Genomic DNA, 25009 nt, shown 5'->3' on the forward strand with positions numbered 1-25009 from the left:
TAAATGACAACTATTGTTATAAATCTTGTTGGTAAATCTGCTTCTGGAAAAAACTTTCATAAATCAAGGTTCTTGTATAGTACAAATGAGAATATTTTAAATTTGCTTAAAAAACACCCCGTGATACGCATTGTATCTATAACAACCAGAGCAATAAGACCTGGAGAAGTAGAAGGTGAAGATTATTACTACATTTCAGTAGAGGAACATATGCGATTGAGGAATGAAGGCCAAATATTTGAGGAGGTTTCTCTTGGTACAACAAAATATTCACATTGTAAGAGTGAGTTAAAGAAACAAAAATCTGGTGGTCTTGCGATATTAGAAACTAATCCAGAAGGGATGAGACAAATTATTAAACATCTGAGTCGTAATGGGGTTAAGATTTTATCATTCGTTTTTGATGTTGATGAAGAAACTCAATGCAAACGTATGAAAAGCAGACACACAAGTATTGGTGAAGAAGAAATTACAACTCGTATTAATGTTAATAAAGAATTTGATGAAATATTTAAAGAAAAGGATTTATTTGAACACATCTACTTGAATGATTAAGAAAAGGAAAATTTCCCTGTTGATCTTTACAATTCATTAAATGATATTTTCCAATAAATAAATGGATGCGAAAGAAAGAGCAAGAAGATTTAAGGAACATCAGGAGTTGGTTTCAAAAGTTATAAAACAACAGGAAGACGTAAAGAAGAAACGTAGACAGAAACTAACGGGTGAAGAAGCATTTGAAAGAAAACAAGAGAAATTTTTTAAACCACTTTTAAAAACTTCCCAAGAAATAATTATAGATGCTTCTACAGTTCCCACAATAGAATATACTCCTAAAAAACTTCAAATGTTAAAAGATTTCAGTCAAATGACAGAGGAAGAATGAGAGCATATAGGAGAATTAGAATATGACTAGCCAAACCCGTGCTCTGCGCGAAGTTTCAAAAGTGAGGGTTCTTTAGGACGTCAATATATCCAGTGTTCACACTGTGATTTATTGAATTTCTTTATATGCAATGTTTCTTGTTACATTTTTTGTGTCAAATGCACCTTCTGAGGTAGTCAGCATGTGCAGAAGTGGGTTTTACATTGCAGACGCTGTTTTCTCTCAGTGGAATTACGCCTCTCAGCGGTGACGGTCAGCCGACGACAGACGTAATGATGTCAGCGAATGACCGATGATGTCATGACGTCATTACGCCTCTCATCGTTGATGTCATACGTCGCCATGCGAACGAATGTAAAAATTAGAAAATCGCAAAATATTCCCAAACCTGTCCATCTGGCATGATCTCACATAGCCCATGCTGTTCATTAGACCACAGACCACCTGCATGCCAAAAGTGGCAACAATCCGTCTGGCAGTTTCGCAGGAGAAACGTCAAATTACCCGCAGACGTTAACAGAAATAATATATAGGATGATGAAGGATTATTTCAACAACTGGAAGAGGTTAATCAACCCCCTGATTATATTGTGAATGCTCTTCAAAACAATGAATATTCAGCAGATTCAAAAACCATAGCAGGACTCATTCCAACAGAACAACCAGTAATGTTTCATCTTGTTCAAGAAAAGCTATTGATATTTAATGATGAATTAAGGTTCTTGAGTTCTGCTCAACCCCCTGTTAAATTAACCCCCAGATTAATGTTTCTTCTCACAAAAGATGGAAGACAAGGTTCAACTGTGAGGGATGAATCAAACAATTTTGATAAACCATTGGATATGAAAACTAATGATGATAGAGTATACATTGATCTGCTGGACTCTCTTAATTATAGTTAGTCTATCTGGTAAAAGTAGGAAGAATGAGAAGGAGAAACACATTATTCAGGCTTTAAGTATCCTTGGTTCAGGTGTTAGTTTTCTTCCAAATGACCCATCACAATTACTTTATAGACTGTTATTGCTATTAGGTAGTCAGTAGGCTCGAAATAACAATCGTTTTAATGAAGCATCAGCCATTTTAGACCAGTTGGTGAACATGAAAATAATTAATAAATGTCAATACAAAGACATTTTATCTCATTAAATAAGATGAGAAGCACAATCCTTCGTTTTATTTTCACAACAAGCGACCACACATCTTCATTCCCATACCCACTACAACTTGACACAACAAAAGAATATGAGGCATCTTTATTGTCCATGGAAACTTATAATACCTTATTTAATATCACCGAGAAAAATGACAAGTTTAGTTATAATCCAGGAAGTGAATACAAAACGATAACAGTTTCACCCGGAGCATATGCGATTTCTCAAATATCTTGCGAAATTGCTCGTCTTATGAAAGAACAGGGTGATGAACCAAAAAATATTGTTATAGATATTCAAGAACATACTTCAAAATCGATGATTAAACGTAAAAATAACTACAAGGTTGATTTCACAATTGATGATTAATTTAGAGAGTTATTGGGTTTCTCCTCAAAGATTGAAACTAATGGGACGTTTTGCAGTGAAACTATTATTCAAATATGCTCTGGCATAAATTCGGTATTAATTCACTGTGATTTGATTGATGGCGCTTATAATGATGAAATAAGAACAAATACAATATTTTCATTCAGCGCATACTCAACCCCAATTGGTTATAAATTCAATATGGAACCCAAAAATCTGGTTTATTTACCTGTGTCAGGAAAAACCATATACAGAGTAAATTTTAGGATAACCGACCAAGATAATCACATGATTTCTTTTAATGCAGAAATTATTTCCATCAGAGTTCACCTACGTGAAGTTTTCCAATAAATAAATATGATGGTTATTGTGAGGAAACACGAGTTGGGAAAATATAAAATAATTACAGGGAATGGGATGTTCCTTTCCCCATACTCCAAGGGTGAAGGTATGTTTCTTAGTAGAGGATACTGTTACCGAAATGGCCCTGAGTATGCTACTAAATATAGGATTAGCCCAGATCCCCCATTAAATGCATGTTTAGCCAGGCTGTTTGGTAAAATGGGCATTACATGTGTGTCGGGAGATGTAAGAGGCTGTATATTGTTTGTGCGGTGGTGGTGGATCAAGAGCTTCTTCTTCCTTCCTTCCTCTCTCCAGACAATAGTCCCCGCCCAGTGCTGAGAAGGGGAGTGGCCAAAAAGAGGAAGTGAAACTAAGGGGAGGAGTTTGTCGGCTTCGTAAAGGGACGCGCCCCGAAAAGAAAAAGTGGTAAGAAACTGAGAGGACGGAGTTGAGCAGTCGGGCGTCGAGGCGAGCAAAAAGAAGAAAAGCTAGTGGTGATTCTGCAGAGAAAGAACTGAGAGGACAGAGTTGAGCAGTCGGGCTTCGAGGCAAGCAGAAAGAAGGAAAGACAGGGGTGATTCTGAAGTGAGAGAAAAATGAACCTGAGGTTTAGACAGCAATCTGCTTCGACAGGACCTGGCTGTTGTGTAAGTCTGGAGTCGGCTTCGAGAGGAGGTGATCGACAGGCTCAACCTGCGTCTAACGACGGAGCCTCTGACTGTCCCGACTTACCTCACGGCTCGACAACATCTTGCAATCCCATGGATCCAGCCTGCCGGAGCCCAGCACGTCGATTTGGCCTTGTCTGGTGAACAGGCCAGGCCTGGACTTGTATGCTGGACCTTGTGAGAAAGCAGCTGAAACCCATCATCGACCTGACGGTCTGGTGCAGTCGATCTCGCGGGGTCCGAACGCGCGGAGGCCGCATGCATGGGCGGTGTGACAAAGGAGGGCGAGCGCCATTTTGCCACGCGGCGTGCTCGAGCTTGGGACGCGAATCCGTGGACATCGGCTTGTTACGAGCGACATTCGTGCTTTTGACACTTTCCTCTTGTCCATGAAACATCACCAAGTACTCTGTCTTGTCTGCATGCTGTCTATGTCTTGTCTGCATGTCGTTTAAGGCTTATCTCGTTATGGACCCCTTCAAAACCCGTAATCCGTATCTCCCTAGTTAAGAACGGGTTATAGATTAATTAAAACATTGTCATGAATGTTTTGCTTGTGTTGTGTTCCCCGATGTTCCCCAATAAATCTGGCGGATTCGTATTAAGTTACACCATTGAATTAGCTTGTGTCACGCCAATAGATCCGCCCGATTCGTTTAAAAAGAAAATAACTGGTGACGGACTTCGAATCCCGCCACCGCTGAATCTGCAACATTTGGTAGTCAGGAGCGGGATATTTGGACCTGTGGTGCATTTCGCACCCCGAACATTGATTACGAGAAGCGCGAAGAGAGAGAGAAAAAAAAAAGCGGTCCAAATTTGATTTGATTTTATTTTGAGCGGATCGGGTGTAAAACTTGGAAATTATAAAGAAAATGGAGTCGCAAGATGGCGGCGCGGCTCCACCTTGGCGCGACACGAAGTGGGAGTGGGCTATTAATAGCACAACAAACAGCACAACACGAGGCGGGGGCTCCCAACCACCGGTTCTAACCACATGGTCACGGCATGCGCCCTGGCAGGCGAGGCAGGACGACTACGCGAACATTGGCAAGCTTCAGACACAATTGGGGGATGCCTTGGAAAAGGTGAGGCGTTATGAGAATTATATAAAGGAGGTACAGATTAAATTGGACGAGGCACAACGGCACGCAGACGAGGTTCAGAAAATCATATGCACAGGGGGTTACAACAATTGGAACAATTGGCTGATGAACAGAAACAAATTCGGTGGCTGAAAGAGGACTTAGCCAACAGATTCGACAAACTATGTGGAGAAAGGAATATAGTAGTGTTGTTTACCCGTCAGTTGGAATATGAGAAGAGCAAACCAAACAAAAGAGTAGAGGAAGAGCAAACTAGTAACTCCCAGGATAGGGAGAACTTGGAAAAAGAATGGAAAAAAAGCGAGAAAAGGAAAAATGTGAACACGATATAGAATTGAAACAACTGAAGGAAGAGGTAAGATCAGGCAATCAGATAAGAGAAAGCCTAGAACAGAAGATAAAAAGAGGAGAGAAATATCTGGAGCAAAGTAAGGAAGAATTGTTGGAAAAGTCAAGACAGTTCGAAGAACTCCAGGGAGAAATGAGGGAAGTAGAGTGGAGCACCCATGAGTTGGAACAGTAGAAGAGCTAACTGAACGAAAGAATAGAGGAAGAGTAAAATTAGTAATTCTCAGGATAGGAAGAACTTGGAAGAAAAATGGAAAACAAAACTGGAAATTAACAAGGAATACGGAAAGAGAATGGACGAATTAAGGGAGGAAGCATGCAAAAGAGGTGTGGAGATGAGCAAGGAATTAGAAAAAAAGCTTCTGAGTTACAGAAACACCAAAACAAAGAGACGGAATTACAAAACGAGCTGAGGATGTTAAGAGAGCAAAGAAAGAGAATGGAGAATGAAACGTTAAGGAACCACACTGTGTATATCGAACAGTTAGAAGCCAAGGCAAGATTAAAGAATGAAATGAAAGAAAGACTAGTGACAGAACAACGAATGAAGCAGGAAAGGGAAATCAATAAATTGAAGGAAACGACGAGATTGGAGAAGGAAGAACAAGAGAGACAGTGGGAGAGGAAACAAAAAGAACATGAATTTGAAATTGAACAACGAAAGGAGAAAGCAAGGTTGGAGTATGAGGAGATAGTGAAAGAACAACGAATGAAACAGGAAAGGGAGATCAACCAATTGAAGGAAATGAAGAGATTGGAGAAGGAAGAACATGAGAGACAGTGGGAGAGGAAACAAAAAGGACAAGAACAACTAAAGGAGAAAGCAAGGTTGGAGTACGCGGAGATGTTGGAAGAACAACGAATGAAGCAGGAAAGGGAAATGAATAAATTGAAGGAAACGACGAGATTGGAGAAGGAAGAACAAGAGAGACAGTGGGATAAGAAACAAAAAGAACAAGGAATGAAGCAGGAAAGTGAGATCAACCAATTGAGGGAAACAATGAGATTGGAGAAGGAAGAACAAGAGAGACAGTGGGATAAGAAACAAAAAGAACAAGGAATGAAACAGGAAAAGGAAATCAACAAATTGAAGGAAACGATGAGACTGGAGAAGGAAGAACATGAGAGACAGTGGGAGAGAAAACAAAAAGAAAATAAATATGAAATTGACCAACTAAAGGAGAGAGCAAAGTTGGAGTACACGGAGATGGAAAAACTCCGGAAAGATAACGAACAACTCAAAAGGCTCAGAGAGGAAGAACGACTCGAATGGAAAAGAATATGGAGCCAGCAAGTAGAACAGCACAATAATGTGGGATGTGTGATATCACCACAGGGAGTAATGTTAGGTGTGCGGGACTTGATTGACATCACTCGTAGGATGACACCACAATTAGAGCAAACCATGGTGATGGAGACATTGAGGGAGCATACGGGGTTGATGACGAATGAAATACATTTTGAGCAGGTCCAGCATGTGGAGCTGACAGCCCCGGAGGAGTGTGGCGAACCGATGATGAGCAACCTGCTGGAGAGAAGCGACCTGACAGAGGTGACTGGAACAAAGCAGGTACGTGGGCACATGCATACATGGTGCGGATGAGGAGCTTAAGGTAGAAATTGAATTTTATGTTAATGAAGAGACTCTGTTCGATGGGGTGCACATATGCGTGACCCCTGAATGTGTGTGTGGAGTGCCTGTGAACGAATGCTGTGAGCCCACAGTCCAGACTACAGCACCGGTATGTGCTGCCGAGGCCGAAACGTGTGTGGGTACTCACCTGGCGGCCGAGAATGTAGTCCTGGAGTGCGAGGCAGTTGGTCAGTGCACAGGCAAGGTTGAAGGTGTGGAATGTCAACACATAACGTTGGAATGTGTGCAGCCTGCTGTGTGTGGGAGTCCTGAGCATGGAATGAGTGGTGACGTAGGAAATAGGTTAGAGGTGCAAGGGGAAATAGAAATGCCACCAGGACAGAATTTGAGCCAGGGGACAAAAACCATAATGGATAGCTCCTCATGGGTTCTTACAGAGTTGGAGGTGCTGAATCCAGGAGCAGGCTTTAGAAATTGGATTTTAAATTTCTTTATCAGCCTCACAGGAACTTTGGGGTAGAGCGCAGTTGAGCAGCAAATGGCTTTGGCGTGTGTCACTTGGTCTTCAAACCTTTCTGAGCACACGAGGGGTTTGGCTCGCTGAGTGGGGTTTATCTGTCTTCACGGAGTTATGGAGAAGAGGGGGAGGCCGTTCCACCGATCGGGATTTGCCTGATTTCCGCGAACCCTGGAGAAGAGGGGCGGGGGGGGGCGCTTCCCAGATTGGGGTTTACCTGACTTCCGCGAACCCTGGAGCGAACCCGAAACTTAGAAATAAGTTTCGGGTACGCTAAACATTACCTCGACGTGTTTCGAATTATGAGTAACTTACAAGTAACGTGTGTCAACGATCACATAACGTGCCTACAACTTATGGCCAGCGTAGCAGAACGTGTGAGTCATATGCCAGCATACATCGTAAAATTTCAAGCATGCAAAAATTTGAGGACAACCAAAAGTACAACGTTTAAAGCTAGCATACTATGACTTATGGCAGTGTTTTTCAGCGTGGTCTTAACGTATACAAAATGTACCCATAACGTATTCGATGTGTGCCAGCGTTTTAGACAAATTTTTAATAAATCGGCATACGCTGGCTAAATCGTCAATGTGTGACAGCGGCTTCAGACAGGGCCATTACCATGGGCTGCCCCAGATGGAGGCTCGGGAGAGCCTCGGGAGAAAGGTGGGGGTAGTGTTACGGAAATGGCCCTTAGTATGCTACTAAATATAGGATTAGCCCAGATCCCACATTAAATGCATGTTTAGCCAGGCTGTTCGGTAAAAGGATGTTACATGTGTGTCGGGAGGTGTAAGAGGCTGTTTATTGTTCATGCGGTGGTGGTGGATCGAGAGCTTCTTCTTCCTTCCTTCCTTCTCCGGACAATAGTCCCCGCCCAGCGCTGAGTGGGGGAGTGGCCAAAAAGAGGAAGTGAAACGAAGGGGAGGAGTTTGTCGGCTTCATAAAGGGACACGCCCCGAAAAGAAAAAGTGGTAAGAAACTGAGATGACGGAGTTGAGCAGTCGGGCGTCGAGGCGAGCAAAAAGAAGAAAAGCCATTGGTGATTCTGCAGAGAAAGAACTGAGGGGATGGAGTTGAGCAGTCGGGTTTCGAGGCGAGCAGAAAGAAGGAAAGACAGGTGTGATTATGAAGGGAGAGAAAACTGAACCTGAGGTTTAGGCGGCAATCTGCTTCGAGAGGACCTGGCTGCTATGTGAATCTGGAGTCGGCTTCGAGAGGAGGTGATCAACAGGTTCAACCTGCATCTAACGACAGAGCCTCTGACTGACCCTACTCACCTCACCGCTCGACGACGTCTTGGAATCCCATGGATCCAGCCTGCCGGAGCCCGGCACCTTGATTTGGCCTTGTCTGGTGAACAGGCCAGGCCTGGACTTGTATGCTGGACCTTGTGAGAAACCAGCTGAAACCCATCATCGACCTGACGGTCTGGTGCAGTCAACCTCGCGGGGTCTGAACGGGCAGAGGCCGCGTGCGTGGGCGGTGCGACAAAGGAGGGCGAGTGCCATTTTTCCACGCGGCGTGCTCGAGCTTGGGGCGCGAATCCATGGATATCGGCTTGTTACAAGCGATATTCCTGCTTTTGACACTTTCCTCTCATCCATGAAACATCACCAAGTACTCTGTCTTGTCTGCATGCTGTCGATGTCTTGTCTGCATGTCGTTTAAGGCATATCTCGGTAGGGACCCCTTCAAAACCCGTAATCCGTATCTCCCTAGTTAAGAACGGGTTATAGATTAATTGAAACATTGTCATGAATGTTTTGCTTGTGTTGTGTTCTCCGATGTTCCCCAATAAATCTGGCTGATTCGTATGAAGTTGCCGCTTTGAGTCAATTCGTGCCGTGCTGAGAAACAATTTGCTCGATTGGTATATAAAACTAAAATGGTTACAGACTGGCAGAAAACGCTCAGCATCTGATAAAAACCAGTCTGTAACCGGGGTCTATTTCCCCAACTGGTAAGATCCAGGGGTACGTTGGTATTGCGATTGAAGACTCATGACCCGAGGCCTGTGCCGAGCCAGCCGGCGTTATAAACCCTGGAGACGGCGGTGGTGAGGGTAGGGCCGAATCTGTAACGTTTGGCTGTCAAGACTCGGGTGAGAATCCCCCCACCCCCGGATCCACAACAATACTATAAACCTAAGAGAAAAAGGGGTGTCGGACATCAATTTAGAGGAGATGGGATAATTGATACTGTAATGCATATGGGTTAAACTACTCTTAAACATAAAGACCTAATTGGTTCAACTGCTTCTGCTGTGTGAAATGCAGCGGGTGCTATAAAGAGTATAAAAGATGGCCAAAATGAATCTCATAGATTACAAGTAATAAAAGAAATTAAGAAAGGCAAAACTCAGTTGTCTCCCCAAGAACGACAGAAAATAATTCAAATACTTGGGTCAGGGTTTCAAAAGTTTTAAATCTTTTTTCCGAAATAAATACAAGTATGGAAGCAATTGATAGTATCTATGATTTGGATGATACCATTGTCATCTCATACTCTACTAAAAAAGAAGACTACTTCAAGGTAAATGCAATAACTGGAACAGACTGGAATGCAAATGGAACGAAAAGTTTTGAAATAAATAATCAACAAACTTATTTGAATCTCACCGAAAGTTTCTTGTTGTGTAAATTTACATTAATTAAGGTTGCGACTAACACAAATGCCACACTTGCAAATTATTTCTTCTGGAAAATGTTTGATAGTCTTCGTTTGTACATTGGAACACAAGAAGTTGAAGTGGTTGATTATGTCTCTGCTACATCTGAAATGGTGAAATTTATACTATATTCATTTGGTGATAGAATTGGGAAGGAGGCTGTCGAAGGTTTTATTCCTGATATGTCAACGGGAACAAACACAGACCCTGGATATAGTCAAAAGAAAGGAATGTATAATGATGATACAAAAGCAGATAATAGTTTTACTGTGGCAGTTCCTCTGAAAGGTATATTTGGATTTTGTGATCATGATGAAGTTCTGCATGGTCTTAAAATTACATTTCAACTGCAAAGGAATGATAATAAAAATAGATTGCTTTTTCGTGTGGCTAATGCTTTTACTGCTCAGAATAAATTTGTTATTGATGAAATTAGTTGATATATTAGTGGATATACTCCTAATCTTAAAACAGAAGAGATGTTGAATAGAAGACTTGACTCAAAGAAACCACTCAATGTATCATACCTTAAAAGAAGATGCCAACACGTTAAACTGAACCAAACCACTTTCACATGGAATTTGGGTGTTCTGGAAGGAAAGCCACGATATCTGTGGCTCATAAAAAAATAATCAGATGGTGATAATGCGACTGATAAGAATAATGCATTGAGTGATAATGCTAAGGTGAAACAATTTCGCATTTCGCTAGATGGAACATTTTATCCACGAGATAGATTGGAAATTAATTGGGAAAAAAATTATTATGCTGAAGCATACAAGTCTTACCAAAAGGTGTGTGAAAGCAATGGAAATAAAGAACCTATTTTGGATATGACAGCATTTAAAAGTCTGTTTGCAATCTATGCAATTGACCTGAATGCTCAAAAGGAAACTATAAAGTCTAATTGAGTGGATACTTCCCTATACATTGAAAGAGAAGAGGGTGAAGAAGTTGATACATATTGTTTGCTTTTGGAAGAAACAGAATTACAGATTAATACAGATAATGGTGTTATGATTAGCCTCACATTTTTTTTGATAAATAAATGAGTAGTAAAGTGCCAACTGGGGTATATGTTAATCAAATCAATCTTCATAAACTATCATCTTGTCTTCAAAATCAAAAGCCTTGTATGATTAACGTTAATATAATTCAGAGAAAAGGAGCAGTAAGAATTGATGTTTTGCTCACAAGAGAACAGGTGAAAATCTTGAATGATACTGACTCACTTTAAATTAAAATGTTGAAGAAATATTCAACCAGAGAGTTGGTGTCAAAGCTACCCAATGCTCGCCTGTTTATACATTTATCGTTTTAAAAAGACTAGTCTCATAATATTTTTCATAAAGCATTGCAGTTAAGTCTGATCCAAATAATTTTAAAGCAATATATGTATTTGTATATTGTAATCAGTCAACTAGTACACATTAAATGAATGGCAAGCATCTAGTATAAACAGGCAAGCATTGGGTGGCTTTGACACCATCTTAGGTTGAAATTTAAAATTTTAAAAAAATCATTTGTTAATTTCAACTTCACTACACCAATAGCATACGCCAAAGGAACCTCCATGCCAAATATCAGCATCCTAGTACACATATTAAATGAATGGCAAGCTTCTAAATAACTTGCACCAAAAACTTTAACATTTTGATGCTGACGCTCATGCCGGGGGTATCACTATAGCTCTTTTCTTCTATATATCCTTAAATAAAACGGCTGTGTATTCCAAAGATACAAGTGTTGATTTTATCTCGGGGTCATACAGAATTCCCAGTTCTAATTAAAAGAAAATTTTATAAAGAAGGGCGTATCCTTTGTATGAGAGTAGAACAATGGGGATATGATATGAATGATTTAGGGTATAATTGGTCATTTAAAATTAACCTAGAAGACCTGGAACAATTAAATCAGTCTCGTAAGGAAGAATATTATCCACTTGGTGCTGAGAATGAGTTTTGTGGAAGCACGATGAGCAAACAACAAATAAAATAATTCAATAAGGGTAAATTCAATTATGGTTTTGCCATAGTTTATATCATGAAAACACAAAGAACAGGATTATATATAATAAGTAAGGAAATACAAAATGATTTAACTCTGGGAAGATGGGGAGGTGTTTCCTGTCATTATATTAATGTCATATATTTCTAATACATAAATGACAACAAGCAGGCTTCAAGAAAATTATCATTTTTGTGTCCAAGCATACCTTCAAGAAAAGGGTATTCGGTATTTTAATAAATATGTTCTACAACATAAGAATGAGGTATTTTCGATAAAAGATTGGTTTTATACTGATGTTAATAAACCAACAACTTTGGGTTTAATTAAAATGTTAAATAATGAAAAAATTTTTTATTGATTTCCTGTTGTAAAAAAATTTATTTTGGATACAGGAATAACAAGAAATCCTGATGAATATATGTATGATATTGTTGTGGTTGACGAAATTCACAAACCACCATTCAGGTCCCTTAGGTGAGATATCTCTGTAAGTATATGTGTAGTTAGGCCCAAACCCGTTGTTTCGAGGGAATAAATGTCATTCAGTCGGGCTGCGACTCTTCAGGATAGCCGTTTTTCTTTTACTATCTTTATTTTGGACCAGCCGCCATTACTACCACCACCAACCACGTCTCAACAGCCACTTCACAACAACCACAACCACAACGCCGCTTCACAACAACAACCACCAACCACAACGCCGCTTCACAACAACAGCCACGACCTTTACCGTCACAACTCGCCACCATCGCATCACCACCATTCTTGCGCCACTTGTGGGCACCGATACTGGACTCGTGCAGGGCGCGCACCGAGCAGCGTGTTCAGAAACATCACAGACTTTCCGAGAAAAACGGATCAAAAACGACTCACGCCCACTTCTGTTCCGTCCTATCGGAGAGCGTGGGGCGATTTGGCCCCGCCTCCAGGGCGTTGGAGTGAGGTCGCTATATGCAAATTCATGGATCAAAAAGCATTCATGCCCACTTTTCCTCGGTCCAATGGGGAGCCAGTAAGAGTTCGCAGTTCGGAGGGGAGAAGTCAAGAGTTCGCAGTTCGGAGGGGAGAAGTTCGAGTTCGCGGTTGGGAGTTGTCGGTGGAGCTGGGAAGAAGAGGACGGAGCTGTGGAGAGGTGGCGGCGGCGAAGGCGATCGAGGGGGTGCTCGCGTCGGAGTCGGGGAGCGGCGGAGGGAGAGGCCGGCAGCGCGACCGAGGTCGAGGTGGAGACGCTCGTCGCGGGACCCGAGACAGGGTGATATCCTCCTCCCCCCCCCCCGAGCATCAACAACCCCCTCCTGTTTCCCCCCGCGCTGAGATAATGCGACAAGGGGGCCCCTTTCCCACCCCCTACCAGACACTGTCTGCGAGGCCCGCGGAGTTGAGGCGCCACCGCCACTTTGCGTCTCATCATCAGACGGGTAGGCCCGACACGGTCTCGGCCCCAGGCCCGTCTACCCCCCTCATCCTGAAGGGTGGTTCTTTTTCTTTTGCTTTGGGTATCTGTGTTGTCGGCGCCGTCTGTGAAGTAAAATTGTATAAGTGTTGCCGTGTGCTCGGTAGTCGGATAGCTCTGCATTGTGTTTCTCTTTTATATTTGCTTTTTGTGTAATATTGTGTTTCTTCTCCTTTTACATGTGCTTTTGGTGTAATTGTATATGTGTGCTTCCCGTTCATCGCGAAATAAATGTGAGTTATGTTGAACTGTTTTCCCGCTTCGCTTCGTCTTTTCTTTCATTGAATCTCCATCTTGCTTCACGTAAAGGGTTGGTCGTGGGCTAAAACGCCCGATAATTAATCGAACCCTCGAGGCCGACGAATAACACCGCTCGGTTATCCCGATAGTACGGAACGGGTCGCTTAAAGTGGCCCGTGTCCGAAGTCGACCTGCGGCGAGGTGCGATCGCCCGGTCTACCCTCCGTGCGGGTACTTAGGTAGGTCGAATTTGGCGAGCAACCCTATCCCACGCGGGGGCCGATTGGCACGATCGTGGTGAGACCGAAAGGTCCACCCGTGACTAGTTCCCGGCGTTAGTCCGAGAGGGTCACGACTGGATTGTCCGTCCGGTGGGCGACGTGCCGCGATTCGAGTTACGTGGCCGTTCGCACGCCGGCGGGCGCGAATCCGCAACAATATTCTATGGGGTGTAAGTGATTCAAGGATAGTAAGGGACGAGGAGGGAGTTGAAGAAACTGAGACAAAGGAGGAGAAGGAGAAGAGAGAGAAGGAGGAAAGAGAGAAGAGAGAGAAGGAGGAGAGGGAGAGGGAGGAAAGAGAGAATGAATAAATATAAAAAATATGGAAACCAGTGAGATTAAAAAAAGAATGGAGGTATTACAGAAAATAAACAAATCTCAACGCACCAAGGAGGAAAATAAAGAATTGACGTCTATTAGAAATATTTGCATCAAGACTATTAACATCGTTTTCCTTGGTGTGATAGACTTTAACGTTTTACATTTTTTTTTTCTTAAATAAATGGAGGAGAGAGTGAAGACATTTCTGAGGATTCTTTATGTTTTAAAAATTAAGATTCAAATGTGCATGTTGGAAACTAAAAAGGTTTTCGCACTCTGTAGGAATTTTTCTCATAAATAAATGAGTTATTGTCTAAAATGTAAAAAGAAAACCAAGAGTAAAAATATCTCGTATGTTAAAAGTAAAAATAATAGGGTTATACAAAAAGGTACAGCTTCGATGTGTGGCTCAAAAAGAGTGAATTCCCAAAACACAGACGTGGGGGAGATATACAAAAGTTTTTATCAGGAAGTAAATTTACAACTACTGGAATACCAGGGGAATTACATCTACCAGGGTATTCTTTCTGTGGTCCAGGAATAAACTTGAATAAAAGATTACATGAGGCTGACAATCCTAAACCGTGGAGCAAGCCTATCAAAAGGGTTGATTAAGTGTGCATGAGGCACGATATTGATTATGGAAATACCACAACGTTGGAAGAAAAACATGAAGCCGATAGAGAAATGTTGTATAATTTGTCTCTGATACAAAATCCAACCTTGAGAGAAAAAGTTGATAGGTTCATTGTGAAGAAGATGATCAGTGCTAAATTGAAACTTGGGCTTGGAAATTCAAAAAAAATATTGGCTCTAATGACATCATTAAGATTGAAGAGCAATTAGCTGATGAATTACAGAAACCAATAATCACAAAGTTTCATAGAAGGAAGGTTTATTCCAAGGAAGTTGATTATATCTGGTCCGCTGATTTAATTGAACTCAATCATGATAAGGGGTACAAGTATGCTTTAACCGTTATTGATTTGAGGAGTAGATATGCGTAGGTTGTCCCTTTAAAAAACAAAACAGGTAATACTCTTATGTTAGCCTTTCAACAGATATTTAATAAAAGCAAGAGAAAACATGAAAAATTGTGGACTGATGAGGGTACAGAGTTCTACAACAAAACATTTATGAATTTTCTGAAAAATAACAACATTATATTATACAGCACATTTAATGAAGGAAAAGCGGTTATTATTGAGCAATTCAATCGCACTTTAAAAGAGAGACCATTTAAAAAATTCACCCAACTCGGTTCTCAACAATGGTTATCTTCAATTCAGGATATTGTAGATACCGTAAGTATAATGATACGATTCACACCTCAACGAATACCAAACCATCAGAAACATTTACAAAATTAGAATATGAAAAAGAGATTAATGTCAGAAAGCCTAAGTTCAAAGTTGGTGATATTGTAAGAATATATAGGTGGAAATCTCATTTTGAAAAAGGTTATGCAAAGCGATGGACAAATGAACTTTTTAAAATCGTTGATGTCATAGATACAGTTCCTTGGACTTATAAGGTATATGATTTAGAAGGGGAAGAGATCTGTTCATTTTATTCACAGGAATTGGAAAAGACAAAGATAAATTGAAATTTTGACTCCGCCCCTTTTTGACTCCGCCCACACAAGCCCCACCTACGCAAGCCCCACCCACAAAAGCCCCACTCACAAAAACCTCTTCCACACAAGCCCCACCCATGCAAACACCATCCACAAAAGCCCCACTCACAAAAGCCACATCCACACAAGCCCCACCCACACAATCCCCATACACACAATCTCCACACACATCCATCATATTCACATAATTACTGATTAGTTAATTAGTTCCCCACACACATGTTAATTTAATTTAAAAAAATTTGCTCCATCCACACAAACCACATCCATACAAACCCCACCCACACAAACCCCACCCACACAAGCCCCACCCACACAAGCCCCACCCACACAAGCCCCACCCACACAAGCCCTACCCACACAATCCCTGCCCACACAAACCCCACCCACACAAGCCCCGCCCATACAAACCCCACCCATACAAGCCCTGCTCACACAAGCCCCGCCCACACAAGCCCCACCGACCCACCCACACAGGCCCCAACCCCTCCCCTTCCCCTTCCCCTTGTGCACCCCACCTTTGACCCACCACACCCCTTCATCCCACCCCCACCCTTCCCCACACACACAGGGAGGGGAGGGGTGGGATGAAGGGGTGTGGTGGGTCATTGGGAGAGTGCAGCTACCCCCCAACTCTAACCCCCCCCCCAACCCCCCCCCTCCTTTGCACTTCCTTTATTCTTTTTTATAATTAAGAATTAAATAATTGAAAGCAAAGCAAATATAATTAATCAAGATTGAAAATATTGAGCATTTTTCTTTGGGTAAATATTCAGTTGCGAGAATGGACGATCTTTCCCAGCAGTCTGCTTCAGATGTCTTGTGATTTTGAAACTCGGACATCATATTCTGTTTAAAACAAGAGGAACCCTATTAGAGAATTTAAAGATGATTGTATAGTGATATTAATAAAATAATAAATAAATAAATAACAAAATAATAATTTAAAAAGCATTTACCTCGAGAAGATAGTGTTGTGTCAGATTCCTCCAGAAGATTAAGTTGTGTGTTTGAACTGAAAAATAAAATAAAAATAATAATGAGCCAAGGACAGAGACAGAGACGCACACACACACACACATGCATAAACACAAATACACACATGCACACACATTTACACACACATGTGTAAATGTGTGTGTAAATGTATGCACACATATACACAAAGACACACACACACATGCATATGCACACACACATGTGCACACGCACACACACATGTGCACACACACACACATGCACATGTGCACACACGCATACACATACACATACACATGTACACACACATGCACACACACATACACACATACACACACATGTGCACACACACACACACACACACATGTACACACACACACACACACACACACACACACACACACACACACACACACACACACACGTGCACGCATACACACACACACGCACATGTACACATGCGCATACACACACACACACGTGTGCACACGCACATACACACACACACACACACACATATGTGTGTGTGTTTCTCACCTTTGACTTGACTCATTCAAGGTCAGATGACGTGAGAGTAATTCTTTCCAATCAACAATAATATCGTTCAGTTCATTTCGAAACGATTGAATATCTTGAAGGAAATCATTCATTTTTTTGCAACTCGTCATGATATGCAAGTACCTCCTGTTCCAAATCAGTTATCAACGATGTTCTTATTGGGGACAACCTGTCAGAAAAAAATATATATATATATATTAGTTGTATCGTGATTTCATTAATAAATAATCAATTGCTTCACCGTCATTCTCAGAGGAAGCCGGACTTTACAGCACGCACGCACGCACGCACGCACGCACGCACGCACGCACGCACGCACGCACGCACACACACACACACACACACACACACACACACACACACACACACACACACACACACACACACACAAACTTACCAACATTGCGAAGCGTTATTTTCTTCGTCAGAAGAAAGATTCTCCATGTCTGTTCATTTACCATTGGATCAAGATGAGAAAAAATGAAAAAAAAACGTCAGACAGAAGATTTTCGATCAAGAGCTGATTTTTAAAGCTCTTAGAGGAAGTGTGATTATGTAATCTTGGAAATTTTCCCGGGCTTGAACACAATGGGGGCAGCTGTTTTTCAGTTTCAGACAGCTTCCTGCTTTTCAGCTGCACTGTTTTACAGCTTACAGGATGTGTGGAAAGTATTTTAGAACATATCAGTGCTACAAAGCAATTTTATAGACTCTCTATATAATTTTAATGTTCATGAGTGGTACCAAAATATAAATTTAATTGCAAATAAGTTCGAGGATGTAAAGGAAAAAAATTAATATCCTTGAATGGACTGAAAACTTTGATGGTTATCAATTCAACAATGGAAAAACAATTTACTACAATCTCAAAATGATATGTGGCTCAGGAGGTGGTCAGACAAGAGCATTAAGAGAAGTTTATCATTTCATTTCTGCTCAACAAAAATACTTAAACCAAGAACTAAGTTCCAAAGTAATCTTTGTGAATATACTCGATGGTGATGAATGTAATAGGAAAATTAAGTTATTCCCTAAAGCAGAACATGGACAAATATTCATTGGTTTGCTCTTTGAATGGAATGAAAATATAAAAGGAAAGAAGTGCTTTAATCAGTAAGTCTCAATTTTACATTTGCTAAATGAGGCAGAGATCAGTCTCCTATTTTGGACTTTTGGGCCTTGAGACAGTCTCAATTTTACATTTGTTTGTATGGGAGGGAAGGGAATCAGTCTCCTATTTTGAGCTTTTGGGGCTTGAGTCAGAGAGTTTTTCTCATTCATTTGTATGGGAGGAGAGGAAATCGGTCTCTTATTTTGGGCTTTTTGGACCTTGAGACAGAAAGTTTTTCCCTTTTCCCCATTCATTTGAATGGCTGCCTCAGAAGCCCCATTTATCCTCTACTGATGTGAGAGCCAATCCGTTGGGGAATTATATTTTACCGGCTAAGCCAATGTGCGGACCATGCTGGACCAATGAAGGAAAAGACGAAAACGAGCTGGGTACATTTATAATAAGCGATTTATTTCAACAAGGTGAGGAAAATTATGTGGCCCATCTATCCATTGGGACCATTCTCTATGCGGAGTGTTGGTGCTGCTCAAGCAGTCTCCTGGGCTATTGGGCACAATCCTGGACAGGTCACCACTCCGACATAGGATACCAGCAAGCTGGTACTCATTTTTGCTGACCTCGGAAGGCTGACATGCTGAGTCAACCCCACCTCGTATTAATTCAACAGCCAGACAGGATTTGAACTCAGGACCATCAGATCCCAAGCCTACTACACCAGCCATTAAAGCCAAAACCAGGCATATATGGCACAGTAATGGGTTTATTGACAGAATGTACAGCAGGTAAAAGCAAGGAATTCATGGGTGTGGCAAAAGAAATGCAGTTATTTATAAAATATAAAAAGAAAACAGTGCAGATTCAACCTGATAACCTTCTACAATCTTACTTATGTTACACAGGTTACAGGCACCATCACACACACACCCGAGGAAATTAGATTTAGCCCAGAGAGAAGCAGTTGAGGTTTAGCGACCTCATTGTACCTGGCACGATTAATGGACCTACACAACCCAATCCTGAATAATCCTCCAGTGACCATCGATGAGCACATGGTTGATCTACTTTGCCACACCAGCAGTGCTGGAATACCAAGTGCAGTGATGAGGCTGTGGGTGCTGAAACCATGAACCAGTCACCTGAAGTGCACGACTTCTTGCAAAGTCAAGGAAACTCGTGCTATTCTGGTTCACAGTTAAAGACCCATAGTGACGAACACATCTCATAGCCATGCCTAACAGTGCCAGTTGATGCATTGAAATCCCCCAAGATTAGAAGAGTATGTATTGTCTGGGGCATGGACTCACCCTTCACAGTGAGATCACTCACCTCAGTTAAAGCATATATAGAGCCTAGGGAAATGACACCCAAGGAGTGTTGAATCCTCAGTCTCAAAATACACCCGTTGACCTATGTTAAGCCAATTATCATCGGAGTCAGCTCATTGGACACAGCTACAGCAACTCCTTGGGCATGGTAACCATCAGAGCAACCCGACCAGAAGGAGGTGCAACCACCTAGCATGATGTCGTCACTATCTGGTCTCCGAACCTCAGAGAGTGCTGCAACACTGATGTTCAAGCGCTGGAGCTCAGATGACAGCAGAGACAATTGATCATGTTCTCTTTGGGACTGGACATTCCAGGCACCCACCTGAAGGGACGACCTCAGGTTAACCCAAGGAGACTGCCGTCTGGTGGACGACACCTAAGCACCACCCTGACATACACTACCGCAATCCAAGCTGGGAAGGTTACCCCATGTTTTCCTCCTGTCATCAAATAGTGGGAATCCCGAAGACTTTGCCCAATGTCATCATCCTGTGTGCTGCCATGTGAAGGGCAGCTGCACAAGAGGAACTCCCATGGAGTGGGTTTTCAGTTTTTTTTTTTTTTTTTTTTAACATTTTTAGTGTTTTACAGAGTGAAGTGTTTTTAAGGTGGCCAGAATGCAAATCCTGCCACCAATCTCCATGGAAAGGTTACCCACAACAGGAAGAAGTTCACAGACACAGTTGTGCACCAGATATAGATGGCTGTTTGCTCATAAGGAGCTCCTCTGCCCTTGGACAGGTTTTGTTTTTAGTCCTCCACGGAGCCCATATACATACACCCTCCTCACCAGGAGGACCGGGTGGAGGGAGCCGGTTTAATCATCAACACTCGACCATGAACAAGTTAGTACAGGGTTTCCATGATACCTGTAGCAAGTCACAGATTTGATCTGGCCTGACCTCACAATCTGGGTTGGGTGCCACCATATCAGCCGGTTTGCTCTGTACCATCTCTTGCAGTAAAGTACAGAACGCCCATCCTCAAGCGATCCCCCAACCTAAGCCTCAGTGTAACAAGATTTGAGTGCACACCGCCATGTCCCATACAAGGAATTCCCAGCAAGCAAACCAGCAATGCCAATCACTTATACTGTAGCTCTGCCAGTACCTCTCCATCTCAACTGCTGCTCTTCCTGTGCCTCTCCACCTCAACTGCAGCTCTTCCTGTACCTCTCCACCTTAACTGCATCTCTTCCTGTCCCTCTCCATGTCATCTACAGCTTTGTCTCTATGTCCTCAGCTGCCGTCTCTCTCCAATTCAGCTCTCAACCGTCCCTGGCGTTTCACTTAATTTTTCCCTCTCTCTCTCATCATACTCCACCTGCAGTCCTTCGATAAATCAGCTTATCAATAAAATGGGCATGCTCAAGCAATGGCAAATTTTAACCGGCATTGGGGAGAGGACATGGAAATGCATATTTAAATATTCATCTCAACTGTGTCTGCAGACAGGCAGTTCATGGAAATTGAGTTTTTGCAAGAAATGTGAAGAACAAGCAAATTATAGATGACAAAGTAATATCCCATCTGCTGGACATCTTACACCAACCCTGCCTGTCCCAATAATGTAATATCTACACTTTTAATGGAAATATTATAACACATGCAATACACGACATTTAACCAACCATATACTGCACACGGATATCACCGTTTTCTTAACATTATTCGGTACCTCTTGACGAAGGCTTGTCCACCGCCTGCATCCACAAATGTAAAATCGGATCCATGTTCTTGAGAGCACTGCAGGGCTACACACAGTATTGGGGGAAGTATGTTTACAAGCATTCTTCCATCATGGTCTGTTGGCACAGAGATATCTGTCCAGTCTGGGTTCAATTCCCTCCCCAACTATATAAATGATCAAATTGGTATTTCACAGACACACCATTTCATGCTTGACCTTTAATGAGTGAAAGACTTGTCTGTTCTATACTCTCATCCTAATGTAATGTATTGTAATGTTGGAGGTGGTACATATTAGGTAGATGAAAAATTAATTTGTCCGTGTCCTCGAGTAGCTTCAAACATTCTTCTGTAACAAGGATATTTTTGGCATGAAGTAGTCTTGTGATTATGTCTGCTGTAAGAGGGCCAGTGTTGAAATTAGAATTAGGTGGGAAAGTATTGTTCGTTTTTGGTCTCTCTGTAAACCAGTTGTGGGTCTGGGCGAGGTTCTCACCCCTGTAATGCATTCAACGTACCCAAAAAAGTACGTTCCCATGGTATTTTACGATGAGCACAAAATACAAGGACTTCCCAGTTTGTGGTCTTAGCACATAGGTTAATGTCGTTATTTATTTTTCCTTCAGCAGGTGGTGCACTCATGACAATACACTGCAGTACATTACATTCCCATTTGGACTGGTAAAACCTCCCTGTGGCCTGTAAAGGTTGGGGCCATATTGGTGATTATATATATTGCGTTTGCATGGTCACCCCAGAGGTGATGATGTGCTCCATCATTGGCCAGTCCCGGAAGGGGAGCAAAGGACGGTTGGGCGTGGATGTGGGGAAGGTGATAAAAGGTACTGCCCAGAGGGAGTTGAATTAGCTAGCGTAGAGATTAGTTCAGCTGGGTTGTCAGGGAAGACATGTCATTCCATTGGAGTTGGGGCTATGAGCCGGCTCTGCACGTGTGCTGTTCTGTTTTTTTCATTTGTGGTTTCACCCTTGGGGATTGTCTCTCCTCATCTGAGCTTCCTTTTACTAAACATGTGGGTGTGGCCCGTTTTTCTCCCTGGCCCCCCTCCATCCAAGGCTGCTTGCCACTTCACTTTTCCTTTTACGCCCATGACACTTTGATCTCTCATGCATTGTTCCGTGCCTTGGGTTAGGTGTTGTGAAGCTCCATTTCGATCTCTGGGACTAGTATCCTTTTTAAAAGACCTTGACTGGTTCACCGCATTGTGTTTGTGAATGATTGTGTTTTTTTGCCCATTAGATTTTATTCCTTGTATTAAGTGCTTTCGTTATACTTGTTGTACATTTATTTATTTCTGTGCTTGCATTTGTCCCCAAGTATCTTTTGTCTCTGGATTGTCCGTCTTCATGGTATTGTCCTTTTGGTGTAACTAATCCTGTTATAGGTGGAGGGAACTTTGTGTTACTTATGGTTCATGATGGCTGCCACCATTTTAGCATGGTTAAATAAACACCAGCAACAAATTGAACACCACTGCTGGCTGTGATGCTGTTCATAATTTGCCTTCACTTCCAGGAACTTCATGACCCTGGGTCAAGGCAAGGTGAAAGCAGAAACTTTGTATCGCTTAGTTCCGCATGTGGTCATATCGCTACCAGTACAACTGCATATATGTCAGTGGGATCAAAAGGGAGGCTTTGACGCAGTAATGTGTCCCATTTCTCAAAGTCGCAATATTCGCTCGCTTACGATCACTCATATTTCTCCTTTTCAAACTGGGACACATTACTGCATCAAACGCCTTCCTTTTGATACTACTATCCCTGTGTGGCTGGGCTTTGCCTCCCCCCCCCCCCTTTGACATTAACATTTCCATATTCAATTTGAGCAGTCATATCGAGATCCTATAAATATTTGTTATTTATTCAGGAATAACTTTATTTATTTATCAATTAAAAAGAATGCAGCGGTAGCCCGTTAAAATCCCCAACCTCATTTTTTTTTAAACTAATACTTATACTTTAAACTCATAAGGCAATCTATTTATTCCATCACTCATTATATATCTTTTATCATAAAATGCTGTTAGAGCTTTCTTCCTTACAGTCTCTGAGAATATTTCATGTTTATAATTTCTAATAAGATTCATGTCTCTATAAACATCCTTCCTCTTCCATATACATTCAAGGTAATGTTGAAAGTTCATGGTCTATTTTAAGACACTCTTCTTTAGACTTTTAAGTTTCTTTTCACATTTGAATTCATTTAACCCTCTCGTTAAGTATTTATAAGCATATGCCTTTGATCTAACACCTACAAATTCACTTAGTATCTTTTCACCCAATTCATCTTTAAATTTACCAATAACCTTTTTATTCTAATTCAAAAAGAGTGCGTTATTCGGATCATAATTATCTGTATCATAAATATCTTCATCCTCTTTCATATCCTTATAAACATCTGAAGTTATCTTTAGTATGAAGTTATCTGTATCCATATATAGCAAGTCAATATTCTCACCATATCTTTTCTTTAGATTATTATAAAAGCAATCACACATTTAATACATTGAAAGATCTAAAACAGATGTTCCCACATAAATTGGTTTATCCATCTTTATACTCCCTTTATTCAAATGAACAGCACAAAAATTATCTGAAAATATTTTGACTCTTTTGAAGCTTGGTTCATTTATCAACTTGTCCGCCTGCTCCAAGTTATAACAAGTCTTACATTTCGTCCATTCCTAATACTTTCCATTGTTTTACCAAATACAAAATTATTCATCAAATTGTAAAAGTCCTTCTCAAAATTATTATTAGCCTTTGTTCTCATCATTGTATTATAATCAATATATTTACCGAACCAATGACTTTGATTAAACGTTAGTGTCCTCTGTACCTTTGAAACTTGTAGTCCTGCTTCTATAAATTGCTTTAGATTTATTTGATGGAAAACATACTTCTCTTCTTCACACAATGTTGTTCCTAATTTAGTTGTTTGAATATATTTAAACTCATGTGAAGAACTAAAGAAATGTTGTTGATAAACAGGGAATAGCTCTTGATTGGGTATCTCTTTTTCAGCTCCATAAGGAAGGTCGTTATGTTTGTTATGAAATTTTCTTGGACAGTTTAAATCTACTTCAAAATAATACCCATAATCCCGTTTATATAAATCTTCTTGACTTGTGGAGATTATATAATCTAAGATAGATTTGCACTCATATGCTTTCACCCATTTAAAAGGGAGGCCAGGGAGAAAATAGGATTGAGATTCAGACATTGCCCAGCCATTCAAGTTACTGGCATCAAAGTACATTAAATAAGATGTGGGCTTTTCAGGTGAGAAGTCTGGAAGATATTTATTATTTGCCTAAGCATATCTCTTTGAAGAAACTTGTAAAATTTCTCCTCTTTTAGCCTTCTCTATCATCAAGAGCATATCTACATCACTTAGACGATCAAGGGATTGTTTAGTCATTTTTAACATAGTGCTCCAGGATAGGGATAGTCCAGGAGATGTATAATAATTAATGGGCATGATCAAATCCATAGGAATCTTTATTATAACAAACTTCTCAAAATTTCTCAAACACATCAGCAATTAATAAAACATCAGTTATTAAATAAAGGTCATGATGTTCACCCATATTCTTTATCTTAAACTCTATCCAAACTTGTTTTGCTCTTTCATATTCTTCACCCATAATGTGACATCTTCGTAACTTGTTTTAAAAACGCTTTTGAGGAGGAAGTCTTGTTTCTTTAAATCTTTCAAAGGAATCCATATAATCATATGGGTAAATGCCCTTTTCAGTAAGA

The 25009-nt window shown here is 41.2% G+C and overlaps 1 protein-coding gene and 1 pseudogene across 1 annotated transcript in view; one reads left to right on the plus strand and one right to left on the minus strand.

Moving 5' to 3' along the window:
* Positions 1-25009, plus strand: part of LOC147017868 (uncharacterized) — a 122018-nt pseudogene that overhangs the window by 53746 nt on the left and 43263 nt on the right.
* The window catches only part of LOC147017869 (fish-egg lectin-like), an 89004-nt gene that overhangs the window by 42584 nt on the left and 21411 nt on the right, over positions 1-25009 (minus strand). The window contains exon 2 of the mRNA XM_085896937.1: positions 21216-21291. Within this exon, the coding sequence (XP_085753063.1) occupies positions 21216-21291 (76 nt within the window). The remainder of the gene's footprint in view (positions 1-21215; positions 21292-25009) is intronic.

Source organism: Eptatretus burgeri, chromosome 10 (assembly GCF_056783735.1).
Source record: "Eptatretus burgeri isolate ZD-2024b chromosome 10, Ebu_testis_v1, whole genome shotgun sequence".
NCBI classification, from domain to species: Eukaryota; Metazoa; Chordata; class Myxini; order Myxiniformes; family Myxinidae; genus Eptatretus; species Eptatretus burgeri.